General features: G+C 43.1%; 1 protein-coding gene across 14 annotated transcripts in view; it reads left to right on the forward strand.

Annotated features, from left to right (window-relative positions):
- Positions 1 to 9,372, forward strand: part of ITGAE (integrin subunit alpha E) — a 96,553-nt gene extending 87,181 nt beyond the window's left edge. For all 14 annotated transcript variants that reach the window (XM_065572913.1, XM_065572922.1, XM_065572917.1 and 11 more), the window contains 4 exons: positions 279 to 377; positions 1,208 to 1,303; positions 3,007 to 3,117; positions 4,146 to 9,372. In XM_065572913.1, the coding sequence (XP_065428985.1) occupies positions 279 to 377; positions 1,208 to 1,303; positions 3,007 to 3,117; positions 4,146 to 4,202 (363 nt within the window). In that variant the 3' untranslated portion in view covers positions 4,203 to 9,372. The remainder of the gene's footprint in view (positions 1 to 278; positions 378 to 1,207; positions 1,304 to 3,006; positions 3,118 to 4,145) is intronic.
- The last annotated feature ends 5,873 nt before the right edge of the window (positions 9,373 to 15,245 follow it).

The following is a 15,245-nucleotide window of genomic DNA, read 5'->3' on the forward strand; positions in this document are numbered from 1 at the left end:
TGCTGGGACAATGGCTTTGTAGTGGCCAATGCAGTGAGTCACATGGCATTATTGGAAAGTGGAGTAACAAGTGTTGCATGGTGTACCCAAGAACGGCTCGCTTTTAATAGACACACAACGTGCATTTAGTGAAATGGCTTGTACATTCTAGAAGTCTCAAACTATTTCCATGCAAACTGCAATCGTGAACCCCCTGCTTAGAGTGAACTAGTTTGATTCCATGCCATACATTTTGCTTTGAGAAATATTTTCAGTGTTGATATCCCTTTCTCTTTCAGGCCAGCAAAGGGCAGTACCAACATGTGCACTGTGCTATAACATCCGACAGAGAGAATGTTACTGTGATAGCTGAGTTGCCTTTAATTGATTCTCAGCAGGTATACACAGAAGCTGTCTTTTCTTGCTAAAAATCTGTTAACCCACATTTGCGGGATAGAATCTCTGCAGGGACATCTATGAAATCCTTACCCTGAATGACATTTAGATACTAAGTATCAGAGGGGTAGCCATGTTAGTCTGGATCTGTAAAAAGCAACAGAGTCCTGTGGCACCAGAGCAAGGGTGGAGATTTAATCATGGTGCTTTCAGCTCTCAGGAGAGACTCTGTTCCTATGAGAGATGTTGCCATCTCCTCTAGTTATCCACAGAGGCTATTCCTCTAGAGGATGGTACTTCCAGTGCTGCAAACATTGATTTTCTAGGTACCGTCTTATTATTGATACTGCCATAAGTCCAAGCAGAGCAGGGGGATGTTGGGTAACACAACCTCAGCACATTAGAGTCTCAGTTGTGTGAGTGGACTGCAATTATCCCATTTCTAACCCTCTGGCTAGAACAACATTCAGCAGGTCTTAACAGACTTGGAGGTGAGAGGTCTGAGATGTAAGGGGAAGAGATGCTCCTTTTGTGAATTTCTTAAATTGATGAGCAGTCCCCATAACTAGAACTGCAAAATCTGGGCATCTTGGATGCAGTCCTATCTGGAATTTGGTCAGTCCAAGCTCCAGTACGGGTTCGAACACACTCAGTTGATTGGGATGCAGTGGGAACTGGCTGACACAGCGGAGTTCTGAGTTTGGAAAACCACCATGTTTGTGGAGGAGGCAGAGGACCTCTTTGCTAGATGATGATTTTGCCAGCTTTTCTCTGAAGAACTGAAAGGTCTCAAATAATAATTTGCTTTGTCTTTTCCCTCCCTCTTTTATAGTTCTTAAAAGACAGAACTGATCTTCTGGTCATTGGGGAAATCACCTTCAACAAACATCTGTATGAGGGCCTGAAGGAAGAGAACCACAAAGCTGAGGTATCCAAGCACCATGTAGGCAGCTCGGGCCCTTTCTCAGGATGGAAATGAAAGAAGCAGCTGAGGAGAGGAATGCAAATGTTTTTGCTGAACTCTTAAAATAGAGTGATTTAGGAGGGCCTGGACTCATTGGTTGAGTTCAACTGAACCAGGATTCAGACCACAGAGAGAACAAAAGGGAATGAAGAGAATGTATTGGTGCACACAGAGAAGTTATCTCCCTGGTTGGGAATATGCCCACTATATTCCCAGTCATGCAGAGAACTATCCTAAGTCCAGAAGGTAATTTCTAGTTGGAAACACAAATATATAAGTCAGCTTCAAAGAAGTTTCAATTATAGTAGATAGATTTAAGCACCTCCTGGAAGCCTGATGGGTGTGGGGGAGTGGGGAATACAGCCAATTAGGGTGAGCAGCTGTTTCATCTTAGATGAGTTGCATTCATGTTCCCTCTTAATCATCTATTTGAATCTAAATCCCAACATTTTTATATATGTCAGGTGGAAAATTGGCCACTTGCTACAGTTATATTTAATAGGCCCATTTCTCCTCTGACATACATCAATGTAATTCAGGAGAAACGCCAGGGAAATCAGCAGGGTTGCATGGGTGTATGTAAGAAGACAATTCACACTTCAGTAGAGGCTGTTAGAGTAGTGAGAGAAACTCAGTTAAGCAGTGTATAACTGTTGTGCTTTGAGAGATGCACTAGGTAGCATCACAGAGTGATTATCAGAAATATAGCTCTGTTCATGCTCTGATGCCTAGTGTGAAGAAAGACAAGGGGCATATACGGTGGTACTGGAGCATCATTTCAATAGACAAAGTAACCTGTGTCACTCAACTGTATTGTCTCTATTTTTCAATGTTTCTTTTTAGTTAGAAAATACTTGAGCCTTTTCCTCCCATTAGTGGAAACCTTTACCAGTGAGCTCAGCTCAGTAGAATCTCCTTTCTTGCCAGCATCGCAGCAAGAGGAGTTTGAGGTATTTACTTCTTCCACAAAATATGGCCACGTCTGTATGTGGAAACAAAGTGTATTTTGAACACGTTAACTAGGCTCCTTGGTAGGCTTCAGCTAATGTATTAAAGCTACAACTGTCTTGTGTTCACTAGGATTTCAATATGTGTCAGTTAACGTGTTTTAAAGTTGCACCTTTTTTCCCCAGTGAAGACAAAAACTATATTGTAATGGGTTGTCATTAGGGGACACTGATACAGTTACTTCACCCAGAGACATGTTAAGGAGTCTGAGTGAGTTTAACTAGAAGTAAAATTATACAAAATTAGGATTGCGCCCGTTAAATGGATTAAAACTGTCTAATTGAAAAGGACTCAGATTGGAAATGGGAATCTTCATCGAACAGGTGTTATTCTAGTAGAGGCCTGTGAGAACTGGTTCTTGGCCTACACTGCTTAACGTTTTTTATCAATGACCTTGAAGAAACCATAAAATGATAAACATAAAACTGAGAAAGTTTGCAGATGAGACAGAGATTGAGGGAGCAGTAAATAAAGAAGAGGAACAGGTCACTGATACAGAGCGATCTATATCGCTTAGTAAGCAGGGCACAAGGAAATATTATGAGCTTAAGATGGCCAACTGTAAAGCGTCCCTTCTGGCATTATAATCTGTGAACTCTCTCTCCTAGTTAAGGCAAAGCAATTAAACTGGAGCTAAACCATCCTTGATTCTATTCTAGATCACTGTCGTCTTGTTGAAAACACAAGTAATCAATGCCTTGCCTGTTGTCATAGGAAGCTCTGTTGGTGGATTTTTGCTGTTGGCTTTCATTATTTTCATCCTTTTTAAGGTAAATATATTTGTTGACATGATTACAAGCACAAGTCATTCTTGTTGATTAAGATCCCAGCAATCCAGCGAATATACTGCCCTCAGTGAGAGTTCACATTCAGCTGTGGATATTCTGATATGGTTTACTGAGGGAGGGAATGCAGGTCATTGGGGTTCTCCCTTACAGTTTTTTCAGCAGGTGTATTAATACATTTTTAAAGTTTCCCTGAGTTATGAAAGAACTTGTTTTAAAAAACAAACAAATCCTGAAGGATCCCAAGGTCTTTCAGAAGGCCTCACTGTCCTGGCCAGATTACAACTCAGGCAAATGAAGACAGCCTCATAAAATTTCCTCCACAGTTTCAGCTGGAGACAGTATTTATTTTAATTTTCTCTTAAACTGTTAAACAGCTGCCACGTTCCACTCCAGAATTGGCTTCATTTTAGTAGAGTGTGGGGGTATGTGGAGGCGGGGGGAGAAAATCATGGCAGGGGGTGATTCCATATCTACGTACCTATACCTTTTTGACGAGTTTAAGGATGTAAGGTGCTATAGAACTGTAAGGGTATATCTTCACTACCTGCCGTATCGGCGGGTAGCAATCGATTTATCCGGGATCGATATATCGCGTTTCGTTAAGACGCGATATATCAATCCCCGAACGCGCTCACCGTTGACTCCGGAACTCCACCGGAGTGAGTGGCGGTAGCGCAGTCGACGGGGGAGCCGTGGCAGTCGATCCTGCGCTGTGTGGACCCCAGGTAATTCGATCCAAGATACTTCGACTTCAGCTACGCTATTCGCGTAGCTGAAGTTGCGTATCTTGGATCGATCCCCCCCCAGTGTAGACCAGCCCTAAGACATTATAATTGGGCCAAATTCTGAGTTCCTTACTCAGCTTTTGCTTAGTCCTTAAACTTCCACTGACTTACTGTGACTTTAACTGAATAAGGGGAACTCAGAATTTAGCTTATTGCTATAATGTATATACACAAACACAGAGGGACCCAATAAATGTTTTTAATGCTCTTCTTGATGTCTTTCAGTGTGGCTTTTTCAAAAGAAACTATAAAAATATGATGGAGGAACAACATGATTCCTGAGGATCAGGCTGACTAGAGCAGGATTCTGTACAGGAATTGCACACTCTTCCTGAGAGCTCCAATATCAAAGACCAGCCAGAAGCAAAGCAATTCAGTCTGTGAGCTGGGATGGATCTTGAGGGTCCTGAATTTTGAGACTGCCATGGTTTGCTCCTGGTTTAATTTAGGGATTTTGCACTCTCGTATGACCCAGCCACCTGCTTGTGCAGCTAGCTTGGATTTGCTGACTACTTGTCAAAATTGGACTTTCCTAGATTAATAAACCACAGAATCCTCATTTCAGATTTTGCCTAAATGTAAATATGCTGGAGACAGTTTAGTTTGGATTGTGTGTAATTTATGCATTGTTATCGCATTCTTTGTTGTTTTGATGCCGAGTTGGTTTTAAATGGACTTTAATAGCATGCAGCCTCAAACGAGTTTGAAAATAGAAGTGGTTGAATGGAAGCTCCACTCTGCTCATTGTGAGTGAAGTTGGCAAAGCACCTCTGATGCATGCACGCTTATACTTGTTTGATTTAACAAAGCAGGGCAGGCTCGATGCTCTCAGCCATTATTCTGTTAGTGGGATGTGTGGATTCTTGCCGATTGGAAACGTAAGTGTGTACAGAGGTGACCATGTAAACAAGCAGAATGGTTATAGGAGAAAGACTCTCCTCCCCACACCCAGAACAAAGAAGGTTCTTGTATGGCCTAGTAACCCAAAATGCTTTTGTGTTTTCCATTGGGATCTCCAGAGTCCCATGAGAACAAAAGGTTAAAAATCAGATTCATGCCTTTCAGTTCTGGGTTAATTGTTTTCAAATTCTGATTGGGTCACAAGTAAAAATGAGTTTGCTAGGTCTCATACTAGGTCCTGATGGACTATTTCCACATCAGAAATCACTGCACCATGGTGGCATGACTGGCGATGTCTGCTCAGAAGAGTACAAGAACTAGAATGGTAGCAGTGTTCCAGGTCTTGAGTCACTGGCAAATCTGGAATTGAACAGAGCAGGATTGTTGCAGGTCAGGATTGTGATTTATTGCATAGCAATGTGGAGTCCCAAGACTGGAATAGCATTTACAGAGCAGTGTGCGTGGGAAGTTTGCTTAACAACTGCCTGTCCTGTGGTTGGCTCTAGCCAGCACCTCAGTCCTGGTCTTTTCTGAGCACTAAACGACTACTGACCTCAAACATTTTTTTGAAAGCAAAAATACCTTTAAATATTTCCACATTTGGCTGTAGTTGTCCCTAACTGTGTAGTTTGCTGTTTTATTTCTGTCACATATACCTAACCTAAAACCACTGAAACTTGAGTGTGTTCGCTTGAAACTGACAGAATTAACCTAGATGGGGGGAGGGATAGCTCAGTGGTTTGAACATTGGCCTGCTAAACCCAGGGTTGTGAGTTCAATCCTTGAGGGGACCATTTAGGGAACTGGGGTAAAACTCTGTCTGGGGATTGGTCCTGCTTTGAGCAGGGGGTGTTGGACTAGATGACATCCTGAGGTCCCTTCCAACCCTGATATTCTATGATATGTTTATTCTAAGAGGAGGAAAGCAGATTAGCCCACCACCTGCTCTTGTCTTAGCCAATACACACCATTTCATGAACAACAAGGAGTCTGGTGGCACCTTAAAGACTAACAGATTTATTTGGGCATAAACTTTCGTGAGTAAAAACCTCACTTCTTCGGATGCATCCGAAGAAGTGAGGTTTTTACTCACGAAAGCTTCGAAGAAGTGAGGTTTTTACTCACGAAAGCTTATGCCCAAATAAATCTGTTAGTCTTTAAGGTGCCACCAGACTCCTTGTTGTTTTTGTAGATACAGACTAACACGGCTACCCCCTGATACTTGACACCATTTCATGGTTAGCTAACAGCTTCTATGTAGCCTGTGGAAGCAGAGAAAAGGATAAAGGGAATTTGAACGCAGATAGCTTAACTTTTAGGAATAAAGTAAGAGTCAGGCTAACACTAGCTCTAATAACATGAGATTTCAGGCAGGGCCTGGGCAAGTGGAAAGCGAGTGGAACAAAAAAACTGTAAGAGATACTGTTTTTCGACCTTGTGTTAGATAAGAATGGAATACAGACTGTAGCAGGAACTGCTGAGAGAAGTAAGATATCAGAAGGAATACGTATAAACAAGATGCAATTGTTGATCATTATTATCTGTAACAAAAGGTATAAATGCTTGCCCTAATTGTTTATCTAACGGAGACCTGCCTGGGACGGGGGGAACCCCTGTCCGGGTGTACTCTCCCCTTGCAAGTGTCAGGAAAATAAACTGTGTCTGACTTGTTGCAACCAACCTGAAAGTGAAGACTCTATTTTCTTCCACACTGTGCTAGTTTTTTTTTTAATGTCTTGGTGTAGCAGTCAATATGTACTGTTTCATGGGAAACTAACAGCTGCTGTGTGGCCTGCACTGGAGTGTCTTTAATATCCTGGTGTAGCAATTGGTTGGATGGCAGAAGTGAGCAAGTCTTTTAAAAGTTATAACAGAGGCCAGGCTGTGATTTGGTGGCAGTGCAGCATGACAGGAACCTGAGTTTAAGTGCAATGTTGGGTCTCCTCAGTCTGCGCAGGTATGAGAAGGTAACAAGATACTCTGCAAAAGCATGTCCTAATGGGCAACTGACAAAACCACAGTGGTAATGGTTGTTGAGTAAACAACAGATCTGTTCCCTCCAAGGTAGAGCTTAAGCAGGAGTTTTGAAGCTGTGGTCCCAGGATATAGAGGAGCTTCAGAAACCTGCCAGGCCTTTGGTTAGTGCCAGAGTTGGCAATCCAAGAAACTCATTTGTGGTTGGTTGGTAGGGAGGTTAAAATCCCCATAGAACATCAGATCAGAAAAAAGACAGACTGTTTCTTTCTTTTTGGGCTCTAGCTGTGTGTCACAGTTCAGGACGAGCTGTACCTCTCATTCCCTCTCCCTTTCTGTCCAAGTGCCTCCCCCTTGAGGTCTCAGGCTCATGTCTTTACCTCCCTGGGATGGAATCCTGTGAGTCTCCCACACTTAGATCAGGGTACTAGGTTACAACCCCCCTGCGCACCATCCATGCTTACTCAGCATGCCCAGCTGGACAGAGTACCTGCAGTTCTTCCCTTCAGGGGTTATGACCAGTAGTGAATACAATGACCCAAACAGCCTTCTAAAGCAAAGTATTATCTAATCTTAACTGTAAGAACACAGCATAACAGGAGAAAAGAATTAAAACAACAAAAGGCCTACGCACACATCTATTTTATCAAGAGTCATTCCATCTTCTACATAGGGAACCTGGTAGGTCTGTCTTCCTAGACATCTCCAACCTCTCCTGGACTCCCTTTTAGTCAACTGAATTCTTGAGAGCCTTGGTGTCTTTAAACCCTAGTGAGTCTTTTGTTCTCTTCTCCCCACCCCCCGGTTCCTCACAGGACTGAGACATTGCTGGAGAAACCTGCTTAGCAAGCCTACAGGGGGATCTAGCCAGAGCATCACAGCACTGTTCTTGAAATGTTTGTCCCTCTTTTCTGGGAACATTTCTTGACAAACCCGATAGTGAATTATCCCAATGTATGAATTCAGTACACAACTTTACAGTACTAAGACAAACTAATAGCACATATAGTATTTATCAATTTATTGCACACAAATCCCAAACCATCATACTGTACGAGGCATGTGTGTGGTCCTGCTGCGTCACCTTTAATAAAGCTCCTGAGAGACGGGTCAATTGATGGATGTGAACACTGCCTAAGAAACAGAAAAGAATAATTCTCAGCCATCTGATTTCTGGTTGACATCAAAGGGAGTTGAGGGTACTCATCACCTCCCTGGATTAGGCCATTAGATTGTATGACCTTTGGGGCAGACACCTGTTAGCTGTTTGGCACTGATCCACAGCTTTATAGTGCTGTGTGCTCTACAGCACTATATAAATTAATCATAATAAAAGCAACATTATTTACTGCATCAGTATTTCCAGTGAAAATTGACTGGCAGAGAATTATTCATTCTGGTTCACAGGCAGGAATCACATCCATAAAACAATAGCATTTCTTAGAGAGCATAATTATATGTGACTCAGCTGGCCACATGCGCATTTCTAGAGATCATTCAAACAGATGGTAACTAGAGAGGGAAATGGCTTCCTCCACCAAGGAGAGCTCACAAAAGGATTAACCTTGTCATTTTGTGGGGGGGATAATGGCTTAACATTGTCACTAATTACAGTCAAAATAGACGTATGCACTATTGAAAAATATGTACCGGGAATATTGCAAATAGATCAGGAAGATATTGTGGTGGATGGGAAAGAGTTCTATCTTTTGTTGACTCCTTGTGGGTTTGAAGCTAATCTGTTCCTTCCCTCTCAGTTTCCTAGAGTGGTCTGTTAGTCAGCCCACAGGAGGCACTTTGGTACGGTGTCTGTTACCTTCAAAGACTTGAATAGACCAGAGGCACAAGGTTGGTGCCATGTTGCACTGCCGCCAAATTATGTTAACTTCTTCCATACAAACTATCTCTGTGGATGAAAGCAGAAGGTGCTCAGCATGTTGTAGGTTTGGTCACTAGTGGCAAAAGTGAAACCAACCAGAACAAGAGAAGATCAAACACAGGGTCTGAAGGTGGAGTAAATCTAGGGTAACTACGGTAGTTATACCAGTGGGAGGCTAGCATCAGGCCCATGGAGCAGTGGGTGTTGTAGTGAATGTTGATTCTGGTTGACTTATTTGTGAGGCTTGCAGGTGTCATGCCCCTGAGCAGGGACCTGATCACCGAGAAGAGAGGAGATGCTCTGATAACCTATAGTGTAGATGAGCCTGTTTGTTCATGTCTCAGGATTTATTAACATAGCCATTCTGCTTGACTGCATTTCTGTGACCATCACCACAAGCTGTTCATATAGGCCCCAGCAGAGAGGGAGTTAATGGCTAAACTAGCCTGCTCCCCACACTGCAGCAGGTGCAAAGGGTTGAGTTAATGAGGCTTCCTAGTGAGGACTCAGAAAACAGTTTAAATGAGAGAATCAGCCAACTTAGGTTCTTTAGCAAAAGTGGCTCTTAGCTGAGCTTGGAAAGCCTGTGTTTTTGTTTATCCTGAATGGCCTTATTTCCCTCTTGGTATAAAATCTCCTGTTGTTTATTTTTTAAATCTGTTTAACTGTGGCTTCCTCACAATAAAAACCTGCAAGAGAGCTCTGTTTGTGCATGACTTTACTGCTGGCTCACACTGGCCCAACCTTGGGGATATGCTGGGCTTGTGCAGAGCAGATGAGCTGTGTTGTGACAACCCGTGATGTTTCAGGGTAAGTGGAATGTAGACTGTAGGAGAGGCACTATCCACATAAGTACTTGGAGTGGAGGAATCATAAAGGGCTGCCTTGTTTTGAGGTTTCTTAAAAAAATTTTTTAGCCAATAATCAGATGGACTCATTTTGGGAGAGGGGAGTCTGTTCTCTGCTTTCTCTCCAGCAATCGGCAAACCTCACAGTGTTTGGAAGCTCAGTTCGGACAGGCATCTATGAATATTTGACTGTGAAGAGACTGAAAGAAGCTACCAGTTCTTCCAGCAGGCTCTCCTTGTTTCCAGTTTTCCCTAAATGGAGTGTCTCCATTTCACACAGAAGAGACTCCTGCTGTGAAGTGCCAAAGCCGCTGAGGGGGATATCTACAGTAAGATCATATTTGGTAAGTCCGGAGTAAAAAAAAACCACCCTGATATATGTCTCTTGGCTGCTCATCACATGAAAGAAGGTTATTTGTAGAAGGACATGCTAGGAATAGGAAATGAGTTAGTGGTGCAAGTTGGGGTCATGTGGTAAAAGGGTTTCTCAGATACAGTCCCCTCTTTTCCCAATAAGCAGATGATGATGATAATCTAAGTGCTCTAAAACTTACATGTGTAGGGAGAGTGTCTTGAAAACTGGTATGCTGCAAGAGGGGCTGGGGTAGAGTTTGATCCCGAATGCTGAGTTCAGCTACACTTAAACCTCTAAAAACCAGGAAATACATAATTAAGGTACATGCCGCCCTTGCAACTCAACCTTAACTCTGCCTCCTTTGAGCAACACATCAATAACACACATGCTAGCCTTCTACCCTTATAGATGCAACAGCATTCTTCAGGAACAGAGCACAGGAACACTAGGGCAAAGTAACACCTCTTTGCTAAGGCAAATCTTGGGGTTAAGTCAGCAATTGATAGCTAATTGCACCTGGCCTACACTCAGACACTGAACTTACTCCACCCAAACCACCCCAGACTTACCAAATGTTCCCACCCCTTCACCTTGCCCTGAGGATTCCTCTGAAACATTGCCTTCACTCACCTCTCACTAAGCCCTGGAGACCACTGTCATGTATCCCAGCCTGATTGTCTTCTTGCCATGGGGAGTGTCAGCACTCTTGTGCATCTCTGCTGACACAACCTATGGAATATGGTGTTGAGATGAGGCATACTTACACCGCTCCGCATATCACAATGACAGCTCTTCCACCTTGCTCCAACTGATCCCAATGCAGCTACGTGGCATGGAATGCAGAGAAATGCTGGAATTCAAATTTGTGGAGTGGAACACAACACAAAGAATGACATGTTCTTATAGTCGTTCCTCATGTCTGCTTATTAATGGCACCACCCTTTCTGAGCCATTCCCAGTGGCAATTGCTAGCTCAAGGGGTCAGTGTTAAGGTGGCATTGCAAAGGTGGTATTTACCTTAATGTTGTATTTCCCTGGTTTTCAGAGGTTTTAAGGGTAGCCGCTTTCCAAGTTCTGGAAGGGCACAAGGCAGCAATGGCAAACCTGAGTCTGTGTTAGCAACATTTTTGGGCAGTTAATAGCATCTTACCTGTGGTGGGGCCAAGGGTCAACTTTAGAGATGAGCCAAAGCCTATTGAAGTTAGTAGAAAAACTCTCATTAATGGGCTTCAATGGGCCTGGGATCAAGCCCTCGCTGGGAAGGAGAATAGCAATTTTCTACTAGTTCTGTACCTAAAGGTCGCTGACTCCAAGGGGCGGGAGAGGAATTCTTCAGGGTCATTCAAGGGTTTTGTAACTACGAATAATGGGATAAAACTAACCAAAGAGAATCTAGTGGGGGACATAATAGAAAAAGTCCTGAAAGCAAGATCTGCATCACTGGGGAATAGCTTCCCAAGGGAAATAGTGGTACCAGAATACAGGCCATATTCTGATCTTAGTCACATCAGCTTTAAATGTGGAGTAACTCCATTGACCTACGCTGTATAACTGAGGTTAGCACATATCCAGTAGTAGTACTGTAAACCAATCTTGTATTGGGGAAGTGGGTGCATTAGTTCATTCAATCCTTATAGGCCTCGCCCCTCTTTAACAGCTCTGGTTCTGTACTCTGGTGTTCTTGCATCTTCACCAGGCCTTTGTTTTAGATTATGTGTCTCTGGAGTTTTGCTCTATGAATCCCCAACCTTTAACTTCCCCTCTGCATCAAACATGCCTTTAGTACAAATGAATCTGTTGTGCTGTGCATTGATTCTGTTCCATCCATCATGTCTCGATTTCTTTATTTACCTTTGTGATATTGGTGATGAATGAACGAGGAACAATATACCTTGATCTTTCTAATGTCTGCTGTTCTTCCTGCAGCATGAATCCTGCTTTGGCAAACGGTACCTGGCTGGAGCTGGAGTTTCCTACTTACAGTAGGAAACAGGCTTTGCTAAATGCATAAAGGACTTATTTTCCACTCTCTCCTATAGTCGTGTGCACTGTAGTACTGCAACAGAATAAGGGCTAGTCCACACTGGGAAATTGACCAGAATAAACTATTCCAGATCTAACCTCCCCATGTGGACACTCTGATTCTGGAATAAGAGTGTCTTTTTCTGATTTATCTTAATCCACTTTAGAAGTAGATTAAGGCTAGGTCTACACTACCCGCCTGAATCGGCGGGTAGAAATCGACCTCTCGGGGATCGATTTATCGCGTCCCAACGGGACGCGACAATCGATCCCCGAATCGACGTTCTTACTCCACCAGCGGAGGTGGGAGTAAGCGCCATCGACAGGGAGCCACGGAGGTCGATTTTGCCGCCGTCCCTACAGCGGGGTAAGTCGGCTGCGATACGTCGAATTCAGCTACACTATTCACGTAGCTGAATTTGCGTATCTTAAATCGACCCCCCCCGTAGTGTAGATGTAGCCTTAGTTAAACTGGAAAGAGGCACTCTTATTTTGGAATAAAAGTGTTTACATAATTGGATTATTCCAGAATAATTATAGTGCTGTAAATTCACATCCTACTTCATTCTGGAATAATTTCCCTGTGTAGACAAATCTAATCCTTGCTGTGGTAAGGTATTCTGTCCCCAACAATGGCTATTGCTAACTACTTCATAGGAAGGAGCAAAGCTCCATTTTATGCTGAAATATGCTAGTGGTTTGTCCAATAGGGTTTGTTGATGTATAAGCACTCAGATGAGATGCTCATTAAGGAAACTTGTGTGGGTTAAAGTACTCACCTTTGTGTGGCACGTAAAGCTCTGAGGCTCCTTTGAATTCCAAAACAGCTGCACAAAAGGAAAGTTGACAACCAGGTTCATCTTGGAAGGCCACAGAGGAGGAGTTTTGAGTTGAAGGGGTTTCCCAGGGGAAATCCTCAGGAGTTGGGGGCAGGGAGAGAAAACTGTATTTAAGATTTAAAAATTTTATTAAGATGATGTTAAAAAAATAGTGAACAAAGTTTGAGCATAGAAGTTTCTGGTTATCAGGGAATAACATACAGATTATCGAGGGTGCAAAGTTTGGTTTAAGATAAGGTGGCATGAGGAATACATAATCTGCAATATCCCCGATTGGGGATAAAAGGTGGTTGGGTCAAAGTACAGACATTGAGATATGAGGGTATGAAGTTCATAAAGTGGCTATGTTCGGGTGTGGATTATAATGAGTGGATATGATGATGAGGATGGATTGACCCTCATTTGGTGAGATTTAATGTTTAGGGAGTTTATGGTTCCAGTTCATATGATCCAACGGAGAAGATCACTTGGTCCCTTTCTCGTAGTGGGAGAACGATGTCACTCTGGCTCACGCCTCCTGGTACTGTCGGTGGCCGGTGATGTGCTCGATGTAGATGTCCCTAGACCATCAGATGGTATCTGAGACCATGAGGCGCCGCATGTGTGAGACCCTAGAGAAATGTAGAGGCCCAAAGCAGCTGCTTCTTGGGACAAGGCAGCGGTTCCTTTCCCTAGGGTTTCTGAAAAAGGGGAGTTGCCCATTTGTTACCAAGGAAATAAAATGGGTGTAGATCTTGTAAATAAACAAGTTACAAACAAAATACTTGATTCCATTTCACCGATTTCTGCTTCAAGCTGGAAACCTGTGACATCCTGCAGTCTGCTTCTGCTCCTGCTCAGCAAAGCAGCAACAGCTCTACAACACAATTAACAGTGCAATACTAGCCTATGGAGGAAATGCATGAGTGGGAGAAGTGGTTCCTAACTCCAGTTGATGATCAGCAGATTATGGCTTGAAACATGAGGATTTTTGGTGTTTGTGTATAACTACAGAAGCAGTTATTTTTAGGCATCTAATATTTTTTTAAATATTTCTTTGCCATTTGCCTCAATGACATCCTGCAACAGTGAGTTCCACAGTTTAATTCTGTGTAGCTTTTAAAAAAATAGTTCCTCTTATTGGCTTTGAACTCGCTGCCTTTTAATTTCAGCATGTGTCCCAATATTCTTGTGTTATGGGACAGGGTAAAGGGGAGCCAGCCTTCTCCATACAATTCATTATTTTATTATATCGCCTCCTACCCTTGTCCTTTCCAGTGTTCCCTTGTATGTAACTTCCCTGATGCCTCCAGTCACTTTTGCTGTCTTCTAAAGCTGTCTGTGAGCTGGGAGTATGGCTCTAGCTGTGGTCCAACCTGTTTTCCTTTCAAGCAGCTTTTCTTTATTAAATGCATTACAAGGCTCCTTGACTTGTAAACTGGACGTGCCCTATCTGATGATTTAATTCCCCACAGTTGCTGTAGTGAATGCCAAATCCATTCACAGTGATTGGATAGCACTAAAGAGATTAGCCAGGACTGCCAAGATCTTGTAACAACCCAAACCGCAATCATGTATCTCATAGGATCCTGTGTATTCCCCATGGAAGCTTTGCTGCATTTTTTTTTTACTTCATTTACAATAAAAAAAACTCACCAGCACTGAGGTTTGTATATACATAGTCCCCAAGAGTGTGGTTAAGACCAATTCCAAAGCCTTACAATCCCTCCCCCCATCCTGCAGGAAAGGGAGTGTTGGGCTGTTATTACATTTTAATTTTGCATGAGCTCACTGTTATTCAGTGGAATTCTCTCCCCCCCCCACCTCCTGCCAGACACGTGGACCACATAGGGAGTGGTTAAAAGAGGAAAGCCAACTGGGCTAAGGTTAAAGGATCAGTCAGAGGGGACTGATTGGCTCAGAGGATTGCTAAGGAGACAAGAAACTTTTTCTTCTCCAGGTCACAGATTTGAGTCCTGCCTAGGCTGAGTAATGACTGGAATGTGTTACCATCTGATGGTAGCCTGTGATAAAGGAGTTTGGTGAGCCTAAGTCCAGTTCCTAGAAGTATAACAGGACTAAAATCACCACTACTAGTTTGGGTCACTTTGTTGGCCATCTCAACAGAGCAGCCATGGGTTGCATGAACTGTGAAGACTGGATTCCTTTCTCATTCCTCCATGTCTATCATGAAGCATGTTGGCAAAGAGGCATTCGTGTACACACTCCCCAACTTACACAAGCTTTCTGTTCCGGAACGCCTTGCATAACTCAAATTATGCGTAAGTCGGGAACGTATACACGACCATTATGCCAAAAAAAACAAAAACAATTTCTAGCTTACGGAACGTGGATTTGCGTAAGTCGGGTTTGTGTAACCTGGGGGGCGTCTGTACTAACAAGTGGAGCAGAGACCTGCCACACGTAGACAAGAGCAGGATTTTTGCCTTGAGTCATTAGTTTAACATGAAGGCAAGTTTTTATTAAAAACTGTCAGTTTTCAGGCCACTGATTTAACATTTCCCCCAA

This window comes from Chrysemys picta, chromosome 19 (genome assembly GCF_011386835.1).
Source record: "Chrysemys picta bellii isolate R12L10 chromosome 19, ASM1138683v2, whole genome shotgun sequence".
NCBI classification, from domain to species: Eukaryota; Metazoa; Chordata; order Testudines; family Emydidae; genus Chrysemys; species Chrysemys picta.